This window comes from Martes martes (genome assembly GCF_963455335.1).
Source record: "Martes martes genome assembly, chromosome: 10".
Classification (NCBI taxonomy): Eukaryota; Metazoa; Chordata; class Mammalia; order Carnivora; family Mustelidae; genus Martes; species Martes martes.
In genome coordinates, this window is record NC_137898.1 from 103084098 (window position 1) to 103107096 (window position 22999).

Below are 22999 nucleotides of genomic sequence, written 5' to 3' on the forward strand. Positions count from 1 at the left end.
TGACGGCTGGCCGGTATTCTCTTCTTTACCCCCGGGAGCTCTGTATGAGGGCTGCGGTTCACAAAGAAGAGGGGACAGCAGGGTGGTGGCAGGCGGGTCAGCTCCTCCTGCGGTTTAGCCAATAGAAGAAGAATCATCGAGATCTTTTTTTTTACCCCCTCTCTATGCTGTTGTCTCTATAGTTTGCTGATAATAGGGTATTTGATGTTGCAAATGGGCCCCTGGTGGTGTCCTGAAAAAAAATTAGGGAACTTCCTGCCTTTCTCCCTTAATTAGACAATGGCGGCTCTCTTTGTCTTCTTTGCCTTGGACTTGACTTTGTCCGGCTCCACCTTCTTTCTTCTTTAGACTAACATTAAGGGGTAAAGTGCCCATCGGTCCTGACATTGTGGAGAGGGATAATGCTTCTTTTACATGTGCCCAAGAAGAACAGCGGTGACCGAGGAAGCCATCAGCTAGAGGCAGGCGGACCCATAGCTTATTTTTGGCATTAACTAGTAGTAGATCCGATAGAGCTTTAGAATCAAAGTCATCAGCTTGTCCACTCCTTCGCTTTGAAACTTCCGTTTCTTGCCTTGCCTCCTAGAAAAAAACAATTCTGAACATTTCATGTGGTTTCCTTTCTTCATCCTCTAGAGAATATGGTTCCCTTGGGACAACATCAGTTTTTCTTCTCTGATGACTGACTTACAATCTTGGGGCATGAGAGATGGGGTGGTTTTGGAAATCCCTCATCCTCAAGTGGAAGGCTCTGTTTGCCGTGACTTGTAAGTGAGGACCCGGGGGGCCGGTGAGGTCTAGAGACACATGTGGAGTCCTTCTGAATATCTATCTCTCTTGGCTCATCTCTAGGAATAATCCTTAGGGCTCATCTCCTCTGCCTTGTATTTTAGACATTTGGAGGGACAAGAAGGATACAGTTAACAAGTGGGAAATGAATCCTTCTAGCGAATGGAATGAAGGAAGGAAAATCGATCTTCTTTGTGAGCTACATCCATTTTCTGTCTTCTCTTAGTGGCTTACTCTTAGGTTCGAAGTTCAGCCACTTGAGTGGGAAGCCCGCTTTTGTGGGCCAGCTGGCCATGTTTCGTTTTCATCCAGCCAGGGGTCTGTTTGCCATGGAGCCCTTTTTGAGCTCTGGCACTGTTTCATTCTGAGTGCTTTGGATTAACTTCTAATGCTTCTTGCAGAGGAATATTCCTGTCTGTCTTTTTTACTATGAAATGTGCTCCTGCTTGTTGCAGGTACTTGGCAAATAGGTCCAAAAGACATACACTGGCCATGACCAACCCTACAGCTGAGATCCCACCGGACCTACAACGGCAGCTAGGACAGCAGCCTTTCCGTTCCCGGGTCTGGCCCCCTCACCTGGTACCTGATCAGCATCGGTGAGTAGCCACATGAGCTTTGTGAGCTCCTTGAGGCTCATCGGGCAGGCACCCTTCTTGCTACTCTTACAAGTGATGGCAACGAGCATCGAGGCTTTCAGTAGCATCCTGAGCTTACATCTTCTCAGCTCCTTGCACCAAGCAGGGCACAGGGCCGTGTGAGATTCTTCTTCCCCATTACCTTGTAGACATGTTTACGGTCTGCAGTTGGTTCTCGTGATTCCAGGAATTGACTGGTAGATGAGCTTGAACTTAAAACCTGCAAGGAGGTGAAGTTCTCAGAGGACAGCTGGACATGGGAGGATTTGTAGCCTTATCGGTAGACTTGACCCTTCGTAACCCATCACCTTCAAAAGAATGAGCATATCTTATCATGTTACCACTGAACGGTGAACTTGGACGTGCAGGAAGGTACATCCCTTTGTGAATGGTAGAGCAGAGGTATGGCGTTTCTTGAGTGTGGTGCTCGAGAAGTCATTCTTGCAACAACACTCTGACTGCTGAAGTCTTTTACTAGGTCTCTCTTAGATTTGTAATTCATCCTCTTGAAGAAATAACAAGCTTCACCTTCCTGGCTGAGACAGCTTCCTACAATTAAATCCAAGTAAGCCCGGAAGCTCAGGGGCGTGACACTTGGCGGAATTAAGAAGGTGATCACCTTCTGTGAATGACTCAGATCCTTAGCTGTAGCCCTCTAAAGCTGTCCCCAAGCTCGTGGGCCACACGTTCCAGGCCACCACCACCCGCTGAGCTTATTTCATGTCAGTCTTGCTGGGAGGACAATGAAAGCAGTCTTACTTGAGAAAAGCAGTCAGGTTCCGAGGAGATGAAGTTTATAAAGGTGTTGTCATGAAATCCCGTAACCAGCTCGCACTAGCGAGCTCACACAACGTTTTTATTGTGGCGAGTTACCCATCAGGCGTCCTTATAATCAGCAGAGGCCGTGGACTCTGCGCAGACGGAGACTGTTGGCACTCCGAGAGAAGGGAGATAAGCTATTAGAGACGACCTTGACTAACAGAATGGTCTGGTCGGAGGAGCGGGAATGACGGCTCTCCAACCAAAACACTGGTGCAGAGAGGCAGTAGTTTCCTCAGGAAAATCTCTTAGGACCTAAACGGTGAGGGAACTGCAAGAGAAGGGACTTGGGGTGATGGTTGGAGAGGTGCCTCCCGCCACACACCCTGCCCGTCATTGCTACCAACACCCCGGCTTCAGTTTTCCGTGATTTCTCAACAACTCTGAGCCCGCCACCGTTACCCAGCAGAAGCTTTATTTCCTTTTTCTCCCTGTCTCTGTCTTCCCTGCCCCCACAGCCTGACAGCTGTCATGCCTTTGTCAGGGTCTGTTGTTCAGCCCAAGTCCCTTGGGTATCCTCGTTTCATTGTACGTGTTCCTCAGGAGATCCTCCTGTCGGGGAGACGTGGAGATCGGCCCCTTTCCACAGTCCACCTCTATCACGGGTCCTCTCCCCTGTCTCCGTGTGTCTAGTGAGGACGGCCACGTCGGCCACAGCTCCCTGTGTGTGTGGTTGCCACCCTGCCTACCGTCACCGCCAAGGCCTTGCCTGCTGGAAATGTGTCTGCCGTCTGTGTTCGTGTGAACACTCGTGGTGGAGTGTTTCAAGGGTTTCCTGTGGCCCAGCCAGTTTGAACTGGAATGAATGCTTGACAAGTGGCAGATTGTGCAAGGCGGGGCACTTATGCACGCTCAGCCTGTCTTGATGGGATTCCTGTAAAGATACGGCAACACCAGAGACTGAAGGTCATCTGCAGAGGACAAGCGGGCCTTTGCAGGGCCAGAAAACCCTGGAAGTGGGTGGCCTAGACAGATGATTGAGTTCCTCTCATTTTCCGGAGGAAATGGCCCAAGAACAGCATATAGACATCTCTTCTTCTGGGGTCTAATTCATGAAGTCCAGCATGGAGACAGAAGAGGGCTCTGATCACTCAGATCCCTGAAGTGTATAATTTTAAAAGCTAAAAATGTAAAGCGTAATTAAAAAAAAAATGAACACAGGATGGATTTTATCTAGGTGGGGAACCAAGTTCCTGTTTGAGAAGTGTAGTAGGAACATCAGCCTGATACGGGGCTCTCCGGAGTTTAAACATGATTGCAAAGAAAAATAAAACACAGTGGATCCTGTGAGTGCTTCTGAAACGAGCGGCTCCGTCGCAACGCTTCCTCCCAAGTTCCTGTGTCCGACTGGCCAGGGCTGGTGTCTGCATAGCCCGAGCTTCTGGAAAAGTCGCCAAGTATCCAGGCCCAGGCGAGCGGCTCTGAGGGGGGAGGGCGGGTTTTTTGAGTGAAACCCTGCAGAACACAGCTTTCTGAGTCCATCAGAAATGGGTCCATCGTCAGAAAATAGCGAAAGTGTAGGAGTCAAATGTTAGGAGAAAATAGTATTTCCTGGCTTTGGCTGCAGACCCCTGGAGTAGAAACAGACATAGGAAGTACCGAGGAAGCGCTCCTGAAGGCGGTGATCCCTGTTTCTGGAGAGTGTCTGCCAAAACCATGCGTCTTCTGTGTTACACGCGTGTGTTTGTGCTCATTTCATCAGCGCACCACTGTGTCGAACTTCCTGTAGAGCCTGAACCCGAAGTCATCGTTAGCAAAGAGAGGGTAAAGGGCTTGCCCCCACGGCCACACCCCCAGACCGCTCCGCACAGTCATCAGCGCCCGCGCCCCCCCGCCCCTCCCCATCTGCACTGTATTTGAACTCGCTTGTCCACCCGCTTCCTGACTCGCTCCGCTTCAGGTCTGAGGGAGTAGCTGGCAAGGGGGTGCATCATTTCACCCATAGTTCAGTGTGAGATCATCTCTGCCCTGGACATGAAACCCTGATCCTTTCCATCAGCCGCTGGAATGCTGCCTTGGCAGTCTTTTATCTGCTTACCTCAACCCATAAACATCTCTTTCTGATTAGGTAACGAGGAGAGGTGTTAGCTTCTAACTCCCATGCTGTCTTAGGCATTCCTTATCCGTAGCTTGTTCTTCCTGTAAGATACCGGCTCTGCGCGGAGCGCGGTGGGATTTTGGCCCCACGATTCCTCTTTCGCTAGGAGGCCGCAGGGAGACGTGCTACTCTGGGAAGTTAATTTTCACGGTGGCCGACTGTATGTGCGTCTACCGCGTGCGCACGCTGGATCTTGAGGCCCGCATTCCTTAAGAGGGTGCCGTCTCCGTCTGGGGATCCGAAGTCCCCAAATCTTCCCGCTTACCTGCACCCTCCACTTTCTAGCCCAGAAACTCTGACTTCCGAGCCAGGCCTTTGCCACAAAGCTGACCATAGTTTCCTTCTGCTCATTCGGAGAGCGCTGCTCAGTGAAACCGGGCCAAACAGTGAATCTGAGGTTTCGAAAGGCACTAGACAGACGTGACTATGAAAGCCAGATCTCCTGTGCAGCTTGGCCTGAGGGCCACTGAGAAGCTCTGTTCTCTGACCTAGTCTGTTTGTAAGAACTGGATGTATTTGCTCCCAGCACCTCCCCGGGCGTGGAAAGTAAGCCAGCTAAGGTAAGTGGAAATAGAAGACGTGCAGCTGGAGTTCTGGAAAGGGCAGCAGGCTAGGGCAACGGCCGGCCTCCGGAGACGGCCGGGAAATGGCCTAATGTGCCAGGCTGCGTGTGCAGCCCACCACCTTTGCGTTCTTCTGGAACCGCAGTCCCTGGGTGATTTGGTCCAAGCCCCTGAGTCCTCGCCCCTAACCTTCTCTTCCCATATATTCAGCTCTACCTACAAGGACTCCAACACCCTGCACCTCCCCACGGAGCGTTTCTCCCCCGTGCGCCGGTTCTCAGACGGGGCTGCAAGCATCCAGGCCTTCAAAGCTCACCTGGAAAAGCTGGCCAACAGCAGCAGCATCAAGCAGCTGCAGCAGGTAATGGGAGAGGCGGCAGGCGGCTCTGCAGGAGCGTGGGGAGCACAGAGCAGTAGCGTGCGGAGGACCGGGGTGGCAAATCTCTGCCCTGTCCGTGTCGAGGTTCCAATCCATGTAGCTTCCTAACGCTCTTTCCTTACTCCTTGGTATGTACGGCTTTCCCCAGGCTCAAACATCCAACCCCCCATGAAGGGCCCAGATTTCCCTACTGTCTCTGTGACTTTTAGAGAGGGATTTCTGGGCGTGGGTTTCGGTGGGAAGCCCCCCGGGAAGGCACTCCTAAGCAGCCTTGGCATTCCTCGCATCATCCGTGGTGCTGGGCCCTGCTGCAGCCTGCTTGGCGTTGTTAGCACCTGGAGTACTCTCCAGCGGGCATGAAACGTGCTCCCAGAGGAAGGAGGGCTACCTCCAGGCTTCTGTAAAGGGCCGGTTTCCTTTCTGCCTTCCCAAGGACCAGGCTTCCAGCGACAGGTGCTCTGTACACAGATTTCACAGCGGACATTTCCACTGGCCCACGGGCCGCCCTTGGTGTCTTCCATTCGTTCGCCCAGCCCGGAATGTGAACATACTGGGAACACGAATACCTACATACCTGGGTCGGTTGCTCATTAAGGACACTGTTCTCTTGGGGCTCTTTCTGCCCCTGAGACCTTGGGGCAGATCTGCTTCTGCTGCCGTGACTGCACGGGGAGGGCCTGGCTGCACCCCGCCTGTATCACCTGCTTTCCCTGCAGGAGTGTGAGCAGCTGCAGAAGATGTACGGGGGGCAGATGGATGAGAGAGCCCTGGAGAAGACCCAGCAGCAGCATGTGCTCTACCAGCAGGAGCAGCACCAGCACATTCTCCAGCAGCACATCCAAGTAGGCCTTCACCCTTCGATCTCCAGCTTGTTTGGAGTTTGCGCTAAGGCTCATTTGCCCGTGAATTTTGAAGGAGATCACGCAGAGCAGAGTGGAGTTATGTTTGTGGTTGACGTGTTTGAGGAAAGGTCATCAGACTTTTGGCCGAACCACAGAAGCATAAACCTGAGTCACAGATAGTTCTTTCCGTTTCTTCCCTTCCTGAGAACAGCTCTGACGGATCTTCAAGCTGACAATTCTTTTTCCTCTTTTCCCCATATGTTTAGGATTCTATCTGTCCTCCTCAGCCTTCTCCACCTCTTCAGGCTGCGTGTGAAAATCAGCCAGCCCTCCTCACCCACCAGCTCCAGAGGTAATGAATCACTTGTCTCACGCCTCAGCCGTTGTCTCTATAGTTGCCATCCTTGGCCTGCCTCTTATGGGAGAGAGTGACTGGCTTTAGCATTCATCCTGGGAGAACCTCCGTTAAAAGCAGAGAGATAGGGTTCAATGGTAGCTGTCTCCCTGACCGTATACAGTCCCTTGCCACTTCCTTTTCTTGGCCCCACAGACAGAGTAATCTGACAGTCATACAGGCCAAGTCCCAGGCCCACATGGCCTCTGCCTCTCTTTGTCTGGGAAGCCTGGCAAACTGAGCCGTGGATAGGTCTTTTGTACACGGGGGGAGGGTGGGGAGGGTGTATGTATGCTTCTCTAGCCTGGAGGTTTATTAAAACTTAAACCATTTCTGCATTTGTGTAGCTTATGACTGAGAGTAAGGTCAAGGTTATATTGTCACCTCAGGAAATTTACTTATTTATCTGGTTTTGTTGTTTTTTAAGGTTAAGGATTCAGCCTTCAAGCCCACCCCCCAACCACCCCAACAACCATCTCTTCAGACCACCCAGTAATAGTCCTCCCCCCATGAACAGTGCCATGATCCCGTCTCACGGTGAGTGCGGGGGTTGGCGTGGAGCCCTGCTAAGCCACGTGCAGAAAATGAGTCTAGTCGTGAGCGCCACAGGCGTGCACTAGTAGCTAAGGGCACAGGCTCTCGAGCCATGCAGGCCTGGTTTGAAGCCTGGTCCCACTGCCGCCTTCGCTGTGCAGCCTCAGGTAAGTGACTTACCGTCCACGTGCCTTAGCCTCTTCCAATATAAAATAGGGATAATACTAGTATTTAATGAATACCCGTATGAAAAGCACTTAGAACAGTCTCTGGCATGAGGTAGTTCTCAATAAAGGTTAACTATCACGAGTATTTTCAAGAATTCCCCTTCCGACCCTACCAGATAAAAAAGCTGCTACCAGAACATCCCTCACTGTCTGGTTGCTTGTCCATTGTACACGTGGGCTCCTCTCGTGTGAGGCTTGAGGAGGAGGTTGACGTGAGTGTACCGCATTGTGTGGGTGGGTCTTCTGAGACCAGTGATCTGAGGGTTGAGTCCTCCCCAAATTGGTAACCTCTTTATTTATTTATTTATTTATTTATTTATTTTTTATTTTTTTTTTTTTAAAGATTTTATTTATCAGATAGAGATCACAAGTAGGCAGACAGGCAGGCAGAGAGAGAGAGAGAGGAAGGGAAGCAGGCTCCCTGCTGAGCAGGGAGCCCGGCGCGGGGCTCAGTCCCAGGACCCTGAGATCATGACCTGAGCCGAAGGCAGAGGCCTTAACCCACTGAGCCACCCAGACGCCCCCCCCCCAAATTGGTAACCTCTTAAGTAACACCACACACTCTAGATCCCCTGAAGGGTCTGCATTAGTCTCTAGGCCCTTCCTACTTGACGTGCTGTTCCCCCAGCCAATAGTATGAGCTGGAAAAGTAGAGTCTTGGGTGCCACCCCAGACGTGCTGAATCAGAGTCTACATTTCAACAAGCTCCTGGGCCATTCATGTGCATTTGAGTCTGATAAGCTCTGCCCTAGATCAGAGCCACTCAACGAATAATTCAGCACCGCCTCTCAGAGCCACTTACTGAAAACACAAATTCTTGGGGTCCCACCTGGATCCCTCCCAGAATTCTGTGGGTAGGACCCAGAAATCTGTGCTTCAACAAGTTCTCCAGCTGAGTCTCCCACATGCTGCAGTTTGCGAAGCGCTGATCTAGATGGTGTCAGTGTGAGTGTCCTTGCTGGCTCCTGCTTCTGGCCGGCAGGTGACCCGGGCATTCGGTCACGCGGAGGTTCCTCTCTCTCCAGGCGCTGCCTCGTCCTCCCAGTTTCCGGGCTTACCGTCCCGCGGTGCAGTCTACCAGCAGCAACCCGAGAACTGCTCCCCTCCTCCCAGCGTGGCTCTAACATGCCTGGGCCTCCAGCAGCCTCCCCAGTCACAGCAGGTGACCATCCAAGTACAGGAGCCCGTCGACATGCTCAGCAGCATGCCGGGGACAGCTGCAGGCTCTGCCGGGCGAGGCATCCCCATCAGCCCCAGCGCCGCTCAGACTCACATGCAACACCGTGCCAGCCTGATGGCCACCTTCAGCTATGGGCACCGCCCCTTGTCCAAGCAGCTGAGCGCCGACAGCGCAGAGGCCCACAGGTAAGGCCATCTGTCCAGGTGATCCGGGTCAGGGGAAGCCCCTTAGCAGGGCGAGAGAGGAGAAGGGAAAGAGGGTGAGTCTGGGCGGGCTGTGCTCATCTCACCCTTTCTGACATCAGCGCAGTGGGTTTGGGATGAACTTAAAGCCTGTTTATGGACCCAGTATCAAAGTGCTAATAATGAGACAGAGAAGGAAAATGACAGAGCTACCTTCCTATTTGTCTGCAAAGAACAACATGGCCTACTGGAGGAATTTCTAAAAATGCCAGTGCCCCTTGTCCATTTTTTTTAGGATTCTATCCCTCTCTGTCACTCTTACTCTAAGAGCTTGGTGCTTCTTAGTAGCTCAGAGCTGCTGTAGACTAGGCCAAATCACTCTTTTAAAGCTGGAGCTGTCCCCGGAGCTGTCCCCCGCATGGTGCCATGTGCACCCCATCTTCCCCGTCACACCCCATGTTCCTGTCCTCGGGGGCGGGGGGCTCCGAGGAAAAGGAGTAGCTATTCCCCAGGGGAGTCAAGCGTACTTGTCACGCAGATGCCTGGTACTCACTCCCTTTTGTGTCTGCAGCTCGAACGTGAATCGGTTCTCCCCTGCTAACTACGACCAGGCGCACTTACACCCCCATCTGTTTTCGGACCCGTCCCGGGGTTCCCCCAGCAGCTACAGCCCTTCAACAGGAGTGGGGTTCCCTCCAACCCAAGCCCTGAAAGTCCCTCCACTTGACCAATTCCCCACCTTCCCTCCCAGCGCCCATCAGCAGCCAGCGCACTACACGGCGTCGGCCCTGCAGCAGGCCCTGCTGTCCCCCACGCCGCCAGACTATACGAGACACCAGCAGGTGCCACACATCCTCCAGGGACTGCTCTCCCCCCGGCACTCGCTCAGCGGCCACTCGGACATCCGGCTGCCCCCGGCGGAGTTCGCGCAGCTCGTGAAGAGGCAGCGGCAGCAGCAGCAGCAGCAGGACTACCACGACCTGTTCCGACACATGAACCAGGGGGACGTGGGGGGCCTGGCTCCTGGTCTCGGGGCACAGGCCATGACAGAGCGCCAGGCTCTACCGTATCCAAATGCTGACTCGTATCACCACCACCACACCAGCCCCCAGCATCTCCTGCAGATCAGGGCCCAGGAATGCCTGTCGCAGGCGGCACCCCCCAGCCCGGCTCACGGGTACGCCCAGCCTCCGGCCCTCCTGCGCTCGGAGAGCATGGAAGACGAGTGCTCCTGTGAGGTGGCCAAGGACGGCTTCCCGGACAGGAAGAGCTCACACACAGTGACCAAAGGTTGCCACGACAGCCCCCTGCTCTTGAGCACTGGTGGACCCGGGGACCCCGAGTCTTTACTGGGAACTGTGAGCCACGCGCAGGAGCTGGGGATGCCTCCCTACCGACATCAGCCGGCTGCCGTGTTCAGTAGAAATAAGGTGTCCAGCCGAGGTAAGAGCCCCTGAGGGGTGAGCGGCCCTGGGCCAGTCGGCCCGGATTCACTTAGCTCGGGGATGGTGTCTTTTTCCAGCCAGTGCTCTGTGTTCCTAAGAGAAAAAGAATTCCTGCGAAGACGTGCAGGACCTCCTGGGGGAGAAGGAGGTAGGAAGCGGGCACCGGGCCGTAAGGGGTAGGCTTTCCAAGTAAAAAGATAGCGGTAGGAAATTCGCGCTGACAGAATCCCGTTGGTAAGGAGAGTTCCTATTTCTCCTAAGTCGTACCATGGTTCCTTGGATTCCAGAATTTCCAGTCGCCAAGAGAGCCCACTTTAACTGCTGCGGTAGAACACAATCAGCTAGTGCTAAGGAAATATGACTTCGTGTGAACGGGGCAGGACCCAGAGCCAAAAAACCCCTCGGTTCTAGGCTCGCCTCTATCACGAATGCCGTAACCTCGTCCCTGAAACCCTCAGATTCTTAGGTTTCTCCTCTGAAAAATGGGCAGGAGGAATGATGGCGCGTGGCAGAGTATATAGGAAGAGAAAGACGTTCACAAGGGTGCCGCGTTGAAGACATAATGCATGTGCGCACGCGCATATGAGGATGTGAGAAGCACTTGCTGCTCCGCAAGGATGATGCAAAGGTGGGGTGTTATTATTACTCTGCTCTTCTCATCGATAAGCTGAACACGGAATATCTCAGCACCCTCGGATGCCCAGTGTTCTCCTGCGTCCCTGTATGCAATGCATGAGCCCGTTCATCTCCATCCTGAAGGAGATTAGGGTTACCAGCTGTCAGTTAGACTCCGAAAATCTTCTGCTGTCGTTCTGGCACTCGTCCAAGACAAAAGCTGCCCTAACATCCATCCCATCCGCATAGATCACGGAAAATGAGCTTATCTAGAGAATAAACCACCTCGAAACCTAGCATATCTTCCATTTTCCCCCTCCTTGGAGCTACCCGCATCTCCTGTCCTGTCCTTTAAGGTCTCCAGGTTTGCTCGGTCCTCACTGCCTTGCACACCCAGGAGGGCTTAGTCAGCATCTCCTGCAGTGAACAGAATAACTCCTGGGTTCAGCTGCCACTTATCAGCTGTTGACCTTGGGGACAAATTACTTAATCTGTGCTTCATTTGTCTCATTGGTGACATGGAGACAGAAAGACCTACTGCCTTAGAGGGCTGCTGTGAGAATGAGTAGCAGTGGGTGTCCGGCACATGGAAAGCCCTGTAGAGCGGTTAGCCATCCTCCTCCTTTCCATACCAACTGTAGTATGCTACTCTGGTGAAAGCTTTCATTCACACAGGAAGCTTTTCCATAGTATTCCTGATACCATCATCCTGCCTCTGCTAGGACACTCCCAGTGACAGAAAGCACCCAGGCTGCCGAGGCAGCTTATTCTAGAAAGTTCTGATGAAGATCTTCCATAGGAGTTGATATTTGCTGACACTTCTATCCTGATCTTCGTCCTGGACTATAATATGGACCCCCCAAAAATCTAATCCCTTCTTCCACCTGGTTATAATGGTTCTCCTTGGTTTCTTTTTTCCTCCCAAGCTGAAACATTACCAGGTCTGTCAGCCGTTCCACACATGACCTGGTTCTGAAATCTCCCACCATCCTATGTCCGTCTACAAATACTGCAGCCACCGGTGAACACAGTACATCTGACTGTGCAGGCCTCTAAGCTGAACAGCACCCATTTACTCAAAAGCCCGGGAGGGTTTTTTTTGTTTGTTTTTTTAAAAATTTATTTGACACAGAGAGAGAGATCACAAGTAGGCAGGGCAGCACACAGAAAGAGAGTGAGGGGGAAGCAGGCTCCCCGCTGAGCAGAGATCCTGATGTGGGGCTCGATCCCAGGACTCTGGGATCATGACCTGAGCTGAAGGCAGAGGCTTAACCCACTGAGCCACCCAGGCACCCCAAAAGCCCGGGAGTTTTAACTGTTTTAGGGAAGCCCACGTCCACCCCATCCGTGCATTACTAAGCACAACCAGAAAGCACCAAGTCTTCTTCATAAACCGACTCAGAGCAAAGCTTTCTGTTCTGCTCCGTTCCATGGGACCTAATTCCCCAGCAACCCTCAGTTTTAACTTCCTCTTTAAGTGAGCTACAGAGGAGGCATTTTCTTGCTTGAATACTATCCATCTTGTCTCTTTTTCTAACATCTGTTCCTATTCTGTGACTCTTGAAGCCACATCTACAATTGTCTTTTTTTTTTTTAAGATTTTATTTATTTATTTGACAGAGAGAGTAGGCAGAGAGGCAGGTGGCGGGGGGAAGCAGGCTCCCTGCTGGGCAGAGAGCCTGATGTGGGGCTCGATCCCAGGACCCTGAGATCATGACCTGAGCCAAAGGCAGAGGCTTAACCCACTGAGCCACCCAGGTGCCCCAATTATCTTTAATGAATAAAGCCGCAGGTTGATGACTGTGATTTTATAACTCGGTGTAGTGAGATAATGCAAGAGGGAAACGACTGGCCTCGGAGGGCCCTGTGCTGCTCAAGGGTTCTGGTCACCTGCAGGCATGGACATCTGTGTGTTTAAAATGACATCTTACCCTGAGCTGTCTCCATTGTCCTTACCTTAGACAGCAGGAACTTCCTCTGTGACGAGGGCCTGGCACATCGCCTCTCCTCCCTTTCCTCCTCTGTGTAACAAGGAGCATTAAGCTAAATGCCCCCTAAGAGAAGAAGGATGGAATTCGTGTCTGCAGTACTTCCATTCCACGCCCAAAGCTCTCAGCTCAGTTACTCCTTTCTGTGTGTGTGTGTGTGTGTGTGTGTGTGTGTATGTGTGTGTGGATGTGTGTGTGGATGTATGGATGTTACAATTCTTTTTCCAGTAGAAACCGTGGCTCCACTATCTTTTCCTGCTTTAACCTGACATGACTCTATTCTTTCAAAAACTTGAGAGCTCATAGTGTTACCTTACTGAAGAACCACCGATAATTGGCTGTCGCTTCTGCCAACAAAGGTTCTAACGCTCTCCCCTGCCCCCTCCCCCCACACACATACCCCTACAGGCCAGCGGGGGAGACTCATGCTTGTTTACCTCTTTGGACAGAAAGGAATGCCTGCTGTCCTTGAATGACCCTTCCATCTCTGTGTAGTGACACACGAGTCCCAAGACACCTTCCTCTGTGATTCCCATGATAGCAAATTCAGCAGTTTACTGAATGACTAGGTTTCACAAGATGGTCTTGTAGGAGCTGTGGAGAGTGCAGGGATGGAAAGATAAAGAACCTGTCTTCAGGGAGCTTACACCCTGCTGGCAGAAGGCAGACAAGCTCAGCAACAGCATTAGCTCCAAGCGCTGCAGAATGAACGCTGTAAGAGGGGTAATTGTAACGGAATAGAGCGAGCGAGAGCTTGCTGAAAATTTCGCAAGGCTAGATGAGCAGGGGTCGGGGTGATCATCCGCTATACTCCTATTTCCTTTCGTGGCCGCTTGCTATCAATCAGTTTGGGACCAGGCCCTGCCGGGGCACCGAACACACAACATGCCAGAAGCCTGTCTCGAGCGTGGCGAGCTTCCAGCACTGTCCATGCCCCATGCTGCCTGTGATCTCCCTTGTCTGCCACTCCAGAATGAGAAAGAAGGTTTATCTCCCTTCTGTGCTGTTAAGTACACTTGATTTTTTTTACTCTCCAAATAAATAAGTACAATAGCATAATCAGTTTACACAGCGAGATTACAGCTGAACTCACAAAGAAAACCACATCGCCCCTCCCCTCCCCGCCACCGAGCTTCGCCAGCTTCAGCAATATTTGTGGACTCAGGCCTCACAGAGGGGTGAAACAGTGACAGGCTGGAGGCTCACCCCCAGAACCTTTGAGAGGAATAGGCACACATGACATTTCTGCTCTCCTTTTCTCTTAGAGCCCAGTAAATGAGTAAGGGCGAGTCAACATTGACAGATTCAATAGAGAGTTGTGCAAGCCGCCCCCGGAGTCCTCGGGGCAGGGGGGCGGTGCGCACGGGGCCTCCGTGTATGTGCCCCCGCGTGATCGCGTGGCCACCCCCGCACTTGCCCCGCTTGACTTTGGTCAGTACCCGAGGACGCTGCTCCCGGAGGGTCCTCTTTCCCCCTTTATTTCTATCGCCTTCGGTGAGCCTGACCATTCCTCCAGCTGCTCTCGAGCCATAAGGCACCCCAGACTGGAGCCTGGATTTCCTGTCCCTCGGCCAGTAGGTTAGTCCCCTGTCCTGCCCCCACCACCCCCACCAAATACACACACCCCTCCCCCAGGCCCGCAGGTCTCTGTGGAGTGTCACAAAGGACTGGGGACTCAGGACTCAGCATTTTTCTTAAAAAGGATGCTTGACTCGTATAATCCCTCCCAGTTCATCCAAGAGCTTTTCACCTGTGTTGTCTTCGGAGCGCGCCAATAGCCCTCTTTTTCAGATAGGGAAGTCGCTTAGTCGCCACGGGGGACGGAGCCAGACCCCAACTTCGAGTGTTCTGATTCCAGGGTCGGGCCTCCTCGCCTCCCGCTCTGGCCCGCGCGCCTACCTGCCCAGCGGCAGATGCCGGCCCTGCTGGCTCTTTGGCCTGCAGATTCCACGGAAACTGTGTCGCCTGACTCCTGGTAGTCTGCCATGTTTTCATCTGGTTTTTAACTTACATCTGTCTCTCCTAAACTGGGGGAGAGTCAACCAGCCTCCTAAACCAGTCTCCAGAAGTTAAAGTGTCAGTGACTCCTTTGTTCCCGTACACATGAGCGAATTCTCCCCACGATTCTGGAAGTGGGGTTTCCTTGTTTGTGTTTGTCCGCTGGGCTGGTACACCCTGTGCGCTCCGAACCAGCACCTCCGGAATGAGTACGCAAGTGACCCCAGTCTCGGCTGAGCTCCCCCAGTGCACCGAGCATGTGGGGACCCGTGGAGTGAGACCCAGGGAAGTCGGGGGGCTTGCGTGATGCCCCCCTCCTCAGGAGTCCTAGCGAAGCCAGGATTCAAGCCCACGCCTCCCTGACCCCAAAGCTTGTGCCCCTGAGCTCTAGACTGGGGAGTCAGCAAGGCTTGCTGCACAGTTCCCCGCCGTGGTGGCCCTTGTCAGGCGTGCTGGCCCCGGACATGAGGGCCAGGAAGAGCGTGGCCTTCCCAGCAGCAGAGCCCAGACAAGGGTGGGTGTTTGGGTTTGGAGAAACCCCAGTCTCAGGAATAAAAATAAGCTCAAAAAAAGAGAGGGAAAGGAGACTATAAACTCTTGAAGAGGTGGGAAGGAGCTCGCTCTCGAGATCTGGAACGTGTACATTTTGTTAGCTTTGCTGTTGCCTCACGTTCGAGCAATCTTTCAACAGGGGGGCGCGCGTGTCTTGGACAGAGCTGGGGTGCCCCGGATGAGCTCTGCAGCCAGCGGGAAAGAACCCCAGGGAAGTGAGTGGATGGTGTGAGCGGTCAGAGAAGGAAGATAGGCATGAGGAAATACCTCGAAAAAGCAAGCCGCCGCTGTTTGTGTCGCTTCCTGGCAGAGCTGACCAGAGCCCGGGCTGCACCACTTCCTGCCCGTGACTTTCCTTAGTCCTGGGGCGAGTGCGAGAGCTGTGCCTGCCAAAAGGACTCGGGTGGCGTGGCCAAGATAAGCGAGGACTGGCCCATGCAGTAAGGCCCGGCGGAGGCTCTCTCTTCTCTTCCCCTCTCTTCTGGCTTTGAGCATTAAGAAGCAGAAGAATTGGCTTCTAGCTGTTTCTTTGGCCTCTTTGCTCAGAGAACTTCCAAAAGATTTCTCACTTGCCTTTACCTTTGGCAGTTGGGAAGCCTCCCTCCTCTCCTTTTTCTCCAGAATATGCTGTGTTACTGGCCACAGGCACGTCAGTTGGTTCCCCTCCTTGCCATCCTACCTCAGCCTCTGAGCCAGGCCTAACCTCGATTGTTGTAGGAGACGTTTTGAATATGGAGACCTGAAACCCTTACCCAACACTCAACGCGGTACATTTTACTTTCGTTATTCAAACAGATCATTGGAATGGCACGGTTTGCATGAGGGCCTTGTCTCCTACTGACAACTTTTTAAAAACCTGGTCTTGCCAAGGTAGAGTTCATCAGAAGATAAGGCAAGTGGTTGCCAAGGAGCTTTGACTGAAAAAAATCAAGCCAACAAAACTCTATGTTCAAGTGCCAGGCTCTTAAGGACCAAAGCCAAAAGTGCTACCAGGAGGATCCTGTCAACTTAGGTGTAGTCCTCCTGGTGTTCTTCTTGACCACTCTTGGTCAAGAGGAAATACTCAGTCCTCTTGAACTCTCTTCTCTCCAAAATCCAGTCCATAGGGTACATGACTCTTACAAGATACTAACCCATATTAAGATGGCATTTATTAAAATCTATTAAAGAGTTAAGGATTGCGTACCTATTGGGTGTAGGACACTGTTCTGGAACACTACTGAAGGCTCACAGACATGCATGAGATACAATTCTTGTTCTCAGAGAACTACCGGTTAATATGAACAGCTAACGCAAATACGCAATTGAACATGGTGTCAGGAATAATGTTAGCATAATAACATTTTATAAAGTTTTCTGACATTTAAAGGAAGCAAGGATCTTTTTCTGTTTGAAAGGGAAAGTTTCATCAAGATGTTAACATCTGAGATTGACCCAAGAGGATAAGTTGATTTGGATTGGCTGGAATGGAAGGAGAAGCAAGCATTTCCAGGGAGAGGGCACAGGGAAGCTACCTGCATGGAATTGTGAGTGGGTGGAGAAGACTTAAGTGCTCCCATTTGACCAGAAGCCAGCACGTGGGGGAGAGCAGTGCAGTGTACTCGCTGGAAAGTGGGCTGGGACAGCACTGCGAAAACAAGCAGTTTGGGCTATCCTATAAAAAGCTGAACGTTCATAGAGTGGCGATCCAGGGATGGTGAGGAGGGCTGGTCAGTAATTCAGCCGAGAGGAGGAAGCATTGGTGGGGGGGACGGACTCAAGTGACCAACATGGCAGTGGTAGATTCTTTAGGCTTGAGGTGATGTGGAACCAGGAGGGGAGGAGTCAACAGGGGACCCCATGAGCTCACATCTGGAAGGTTAGGAAAACAGGCACCAAAACAAGACTTAACGTCTGAAAGAGGACCCGGGGTGGGAGGTGTTGATGAGTTTGGAGCTGGGCCTGTTTTAAGTGTTAGATGTCCCTTGGCTCTCCGGGGGAAGATATGGAGTAAATAGTTGGAATTAGAGATCTAGAGCTTTATTAAAACATCGTTTCAGTAATTCTTTACCCAGAGACAATGTAGTTGAAGCCATGAAAATAGGTGATATTACCAAAGTAAGTGTGAGGAGACAGAGGAGGACAAGGTAGAAATATAAACCGCGGAGGAGCCAGAAGCAGCTGGGGACGGCAGTTCACACCGTAGAAGAGGGGCCCCGGGCCGGTGCACTGAGGTGGTTGGAAGCCAGGAAAGGAGAGAGAAGGCATCCACAGAACAGAGGCCGTTCTCCCGGGGTAGAGGTTCCTGAAAGCTCCAAGAAAGATTCTTGTGTGCGTGTGGGTTTGGGAAACAGCACATCAAGGGAACAGAGGAATGAAGAAAAAAGAAAAGGTTCGGAGTGAACCAGCCAACTGCCGTTGTATGGAATTTTTCTTGAGAGGGTTCATAGCCCTCCGTTAAGAGGCGTGTATATCTGTGAGCCCCGTCACTAGCCAGCTGAGGATTAGCGGACCATGCCCACGGGGGCCTCACCATTGCTCATTGCCTCTGGCCAGACATTTCTTTGATGGGAGTTGACAATGTTGGGAGAAACCCAAGATCTGCTGACCCTGTTTTGCTCTGTCTCCTCAGAGTCTGTCATAGGGAACTGCATGGATAGAAGTTCTCCAGGACAAGCAATGGAGCTACCAGATCACAATGGACTTGGGTACCCAACTCGCCCCTCTGTCAGCGAGCACCACAGGCCCCGGACCCTCCAGAGACACCACACGATCCAGAACAGTGATGATGCTTATGTATGTTGGCCCCCTGCTGCTTCTCAGAAGTAGGACCCTACCAGTCCCGACCTTGACAACAGAACTTGGGAATGTGGGGTCACATCTGCCCTTCCATTTTGCTCAACCAGAGTCCAGCAGCTCCTGAAACTGTGCAAGCTTGGCTTTGAATAAACCTCGCAGACCAGTTGAGTCTGTGCTCCCAACTTTAGCCTGAGGAATCGAATAGTTGTTCTCTGTTCCTTCCAGGCAGAGTTCTTGAACTTGTCCCCAAACCGTCCAAGCTCCAGCTCAAGCAGATGAACCCCTAGGCTCTTAGTTAGTTTCCTGACAGCTCCGCTGAACTTACTCAGATAAAGGGAGCTAATCCGGCTCAGGAAGGCTTTGCTTCCCTAGGGCAGCACGGTCTAATACAGTAGCACACATGTGGCCATCAAATACATGTGTATTTAAAATGAAATAAAATTTAGAAATTGAGTTCCTCAGTCACACTAGTCACACACTTCCATGCTCAGTAGCCACTTGGGACTGGTGGCTCCATGCTGGACAGGGCGGGTGTGGAGTGCTGTCCTAAGACCAAGCCCTTGGGGTGCTGGGGATGGGTCAGCACCTGGTTTGGGCAGGCCATATCGCTGCCACGGGCATGTGGCCACCAGCTGAGGTTTGCCGTGCCCTCCCCCACCCACGCCCACCTCACAGGGGAAGGTGAGGCAGTCCCTCGCTGTCACCCCTGCAGCCTTCCCATTCGGAAGGCACCGTGGAGGGAGTCTGAGTGGTCCAACCTGGGAGGGGGGCCCGAGGCTGCCCTTTGTGCTCCATTTGAGGGAACCGCTAGCTCTGAGGGTCACCCGGGAGTGGCACACTCTCTGGTATCCTAACTTCTTTTCCTAATTGTTTTCTGCAGGTGCAGCTAGATAACTTGCCGGGAATGAGTCTCGTGGCTGGGAAGGCGCTCAGTTCTGCCCGGATGTCAGATGCGGTTCTCAGTCAGTCCTCGCTCATGGGAAGCCAGCAGTTTCAAGATGGGGACAATGAGGGTAAGGGGCCTTCTGCATGGGGCACCCTTCCCCACTCTTCGTTGGTGACTCTTCTCCTTTTCTGTGTAAAGGGTTCATGGGAAGATGGGAAGCCTCGACTTCCCCACGGGGTCTGGACCCAAAGCCCTTCACACTTCTCTCCGTTGAGCATGAGCGCACAAAGGAGTGTATCTTGTAGTTAAGTGCAGGGGTATCACATCTGTCTTTGTAATGCTTCGATCAGATACTGCTTCAGTAACTATTTTTCTAGTTCTGGTTAGAAGGCATTGTGTTGTAAAGGATTGTCTCCCTCTCCTTGGCACCAGTAAAGGGAGGCTATCCCTACGGATACAAAGCATAGGCTTTTTGGAATGGACAGGTCTGCAAGAAATCCTGATTTTGCCCTTTACAGGCTCCACAGACAAGGCACTTGACCTTTCCGAGCCCCCAGGATCCTCCCTCGTAAAGTGGCAGGAACCATAGAGCCTAGATCCTAGCTGGTGGGTGAGCGTTAATCGGCTTGGTGAGGATAAAGTGTGTAGAACATCACTTGGAGCTGGCTAGCAGGAAAACGGCCAGGTCCCTTTGAGAGGTAAATCTCGAAGGGACCTGACAGATCTGCAGAACTGCAGGACCAGTTCTGTCTGCTTCCACTCTGCGGGGGTTGATAGCGGAGATGGGAGTTAGAAAAAAAACAGGGTAAAGTGGAACCCTCGGAGAGTCTGGGAAGAATCCTGGCCCAGCCCGCAGCCACTGAGTCCGCGGAGGGCCTGCTGTGAGCTAGAATGCAGGCCTGGGGGTCTGGTTCCAGGGGAATCCAGTTTCTCGTCCTCCTCTATCCCCCTTGCCCACCTCCCACCCCACCCCTGCAGCTGCAAATCTCACACGTTCTTTCTGGTGTTGCAGAATGCAGGGAGAATCTAATGGGTCATGAGCACCCAGACCTCACTGATGGCAGCCAGCATCTAAACTCCTCTTGCTACCCATCCACGTGCATTACAGACATCCTGCTCAGCTACAAGCACCCGGAGGTCTCCTTCAGCATGGAACAGGCAGGCGTGTAACAGGAAACGGAGAGTGAGTATCGCCTCCCAGGGCCCGACCCAGCCTCGGGCCCAGTGCCAGCTCCTGGTCTTTCCAGGGCTTCCTTCTGTGTGTGGCAGCCCGTGAACTTGACGGCGCCACGCCCCCCACCCCCTTGGTCTTCGCTTCTTCCTGCTCTGTCAGACGAAGCTGTGCGGTTGTTCTGGGGAGCGGGTAGGGCACATAAGGAGTGCCTGCTGGCCACAGTCCCTTGGTTTAATTACAGGGTGAAGACACATGTTGTGGGCGCCATAGAAACATAGAATCAGTAAGTGAGCTAGGGCTTCAGAGGACAGGGGACCTCTGGCCACGGTAATAAGGAGAAGACCGTCCTTGACCTCAGTCCCCAAGCAGGAAACCCCCGCAAGAAAATGCGTGTGGCCGTAGTTTCCAAGGCCGTGCGGCAAGTGGGAGGCCGTTCCAGATCGGGGAACTAGGCGAGCAGAGGCCGGTGGCAGGAAACAGGTACACTGACCAGCTCGGCTCGTGTCATGCCTAAACACACAGTAGGTAGCATGGCTCCTGTCTTTGAAAACTCTGACAGAAGCCCGTGAGTGAAAGGCCGTCTGGCAGACCCACCCTCGGCCTCAGTGCAGCAGCCCTCTCGAATTCCTGAGGTCAGGTGGGCCAGTTGCACGTTGGGAACATTTTTGCGTGAACGTCTGAGCCTCTGGTTGCACCCTGAACCTCCCCCGTGTCTGCTCCGTTGCAGGTGTGTGTACAGCTCGGGGATGGGAAGGTCGACTTTACACCGACAGTATCTAGCAGCATTGCGCCAAATTGCCATTGTGTTTCTGTCCACCCAGAATGTCGTGGCTCCTTTCCTCACACTGGCTCATCAGTGTGCGGTTCTTTTGGGTTCTGAGGGGGTTTTGCCATGTTTGCTTGTATGACCAAGTCACCAAGGAAATAAACAGGATATCCGTGTTTGCCACCTTTTGTGAAAGTGTATTTGGTATATTTGAGTTGGTGGTTTGGTTTGGTTTTGGTTTGATCTTTTTTTTTTTAGTATGTGTTCTTTTGGAGGTGATTTTTCTCTCTTTTCTTTATTTCTCCCTCTCTTTTTCTTTCCTTTCCTTTTTCTTTTTTATTTTTTTTTTCCTTTCTTTCCTTTGTTGAGACAGAGGAACAAAGCAGTTAAAACTACAGAGGCCAGGAGACCCAGAGCCACGCCCCTCCCCCGCGTCCCCCCAACCCCAGCAGCCTCCATTCCTTCCCTTTGCTGATCCACAGAGGCAAATACTAACCCATAACAACTCTGGAACCTTAGTGGTTAGGGAAAGGGAGAGAGGAAGGGGTGACGACCCCTGGCGCTTGGAAACCAGAAAGAGAGCAAAAAACAAAACGAACCCCCAAGCCTGGGAGCTGGGAAGGTCTTTACCACTGGGATCCCGTGAAAAACGTGTCTGGCCTGGCCAAAGTCGCATCAGACCATTAGCATGGAGCCTGTGGGTGGCCTGGCCTTGGGCAGTCGCCAGTCAGAATGTCTCAGTGGGAGCCTTCTCCTCGGTGTGTAACTCAGCTCCCCTCTGGCAACCTGGAAGGTTGGTTGCCTTTATCATCCTGCTGGTCCTACCCACAGACTGAACACCCAACAGTGGTACACGATGCTTGTCACCTGTCATTCTCATTTTATAATGTGCTATATACATGGGGTGATTCTACAGACACACACACACACACACACACACGCACGCACACACACGCTTTTCCCTGTCAGCCTCTTTGACACAGGCAAGAACAGGAGGTTGTCTTGGGCCCTGCCTCCCTCCTAACCTTCTCCTCCTCCCCGGGCATCCTCAGCCCCTATTTTAATTCTTGATCATGTAGGAATTGTTTTGGGTAAATGTTGATATTATTGTTATTATTATTGTTGTTATTATTATTAATAAATAAAAACAAAAGGAATTTTTGTTTAAAAGAGAAATGTTTAACCAGATTCTGTTCTATTTGAATTGTGACTTGCACCTTTTGTTCCAAGTATTTTATGTAGACGTTGTACTCGTGAGCAGCTCTTAACCTGTGCCCGTGACAGGTGTAGTGGTCCCCTTCCCCCGCCCCGGGGAAGCAGTGCACACGCAACACAACCGTTAGCCGCTCTCTTTGTGTTTCTTCACTGTTAGAAACCAAAGTCTTCTCTGCCGGCTGGGGGCTGACAGAGCATCTGGCCCCCTCCTTCTGATCTTCAAGGCAAGAAGGAGATGTTCAATATTCTGACTCTTGATCCTTTTTCCTGGGAAAGCAGAGTGAAGGGTCCCCAGTCTGCTCCTAGTCTTTCCTCCTGAATTTGCACAGAAGAAAGCGGGTGTCCAGCATGGCCGTCCTGGTGTTGCCAACAGGATTCCCATGCAGCTTGTCCTTCTCACGGATACTGGCAGCTCAGCTCCTGGACCCGAGATCCCGCGAGTGGATTTCTGCAATGTGAGAGCCTTTCTTGGGATCTGCCCCGCGTTTCCATGGTCCCCAGTCTCCCCTCCGCTTGGTGAGGCCTCTAGTTCCTCACCAGAAGAGGCGACCCGGAAGGCCCGAACAGCTACCGTGTGACTTCTCTGGGCTTGTTCCAGCTCCCAGCCCCCCCCACCCCCACCCCGCTGCCCCCTCGCGCCCGTGCTCAGCCTGTTCTGTTTACATGGTACTGTGCTGATGGAAGAACAGGCTGCCCTCCGCCAGCGACCACCCGGGTGAGAGCCAGCGAGCCGAGAAACCGTGCCATCTTGCGAACTACACTTGTAAAAGATCATTGCTTTGTATCGTAGTAACCGATATGCGCCGTATATGTTGAATGTATATGAATATAATTTCCTATTTCTGCTCTTTGAAAATGTCAGAAGTATTTTTTTCTTTCTCATTTATGTTGAACTAAAAATGGATTAAAAAGATCTCCAGACCCAAACTGTGGCATG

The 22999-nt window shown here is 52.2% G+C and overlaps 1 protein-coding gene across 10 annotated transcripts in view; it reads left to right on the forward strand.

Annotated features, from left to right (window-relative positions):
• SIK3 (SIK family kinase 3) overlaps positions 1 to 22999 on the forward strand; it is a gene marked incomplete at its 5' end in the record, with an annotated part of 246167 nt that extends 223168 nt beyond the window's left edge. For 4 of the 10 annotated variants that reach the window (XM_080817464.1, XM_080817466.1, XM_080817467.1 and 1 more), the window contains 11 exons: positions 1245 to 1388; positions 5118 to 5268; positions 6003 to 6128; positions 6395 to 6480; positions 6950 to 7059; positions 8309 to 8648; positions 9217 to 10088; positions 17855 to 18018; positions 18902 to 19034; positions 19920 to 20090; positions 20809 to 22999. In XM_080817464.1, coding sequence (XP_080673590.1) covers positions 1245 to 1388; positions 5118 to 5268; positions 6003 to 6128; positions 6395 to 6480; positions 6950 to 7059; positions 8309 to 8648; positions 9217 to 10088; positions 17855 to 18018; positions 18902 to 19034; positions 19920 to 20077 — 2284 coding nt within the window. In that variant the 3' untranslated portion in view covers positions 20078 to 20090; positions 20809 to 22999. The remainder of the gene's footprint in view (positions 1 to 1244; positions 1389 to 5117; positions 5269 to 6002; positions 6129 to 6394; positions 6481 to 6949; positions 7060 to 8308; positions 8649 to 9216; positions 10089 to 17854; positions 18019 to 18901; positions 19035 to 19919; positions 20091 to 20808) is intronic. The other 6 variants (XM_080817472.1, XM_080817473.1, XM_080817465.1 and 3 more) reach the window with 3 other exon arrangements.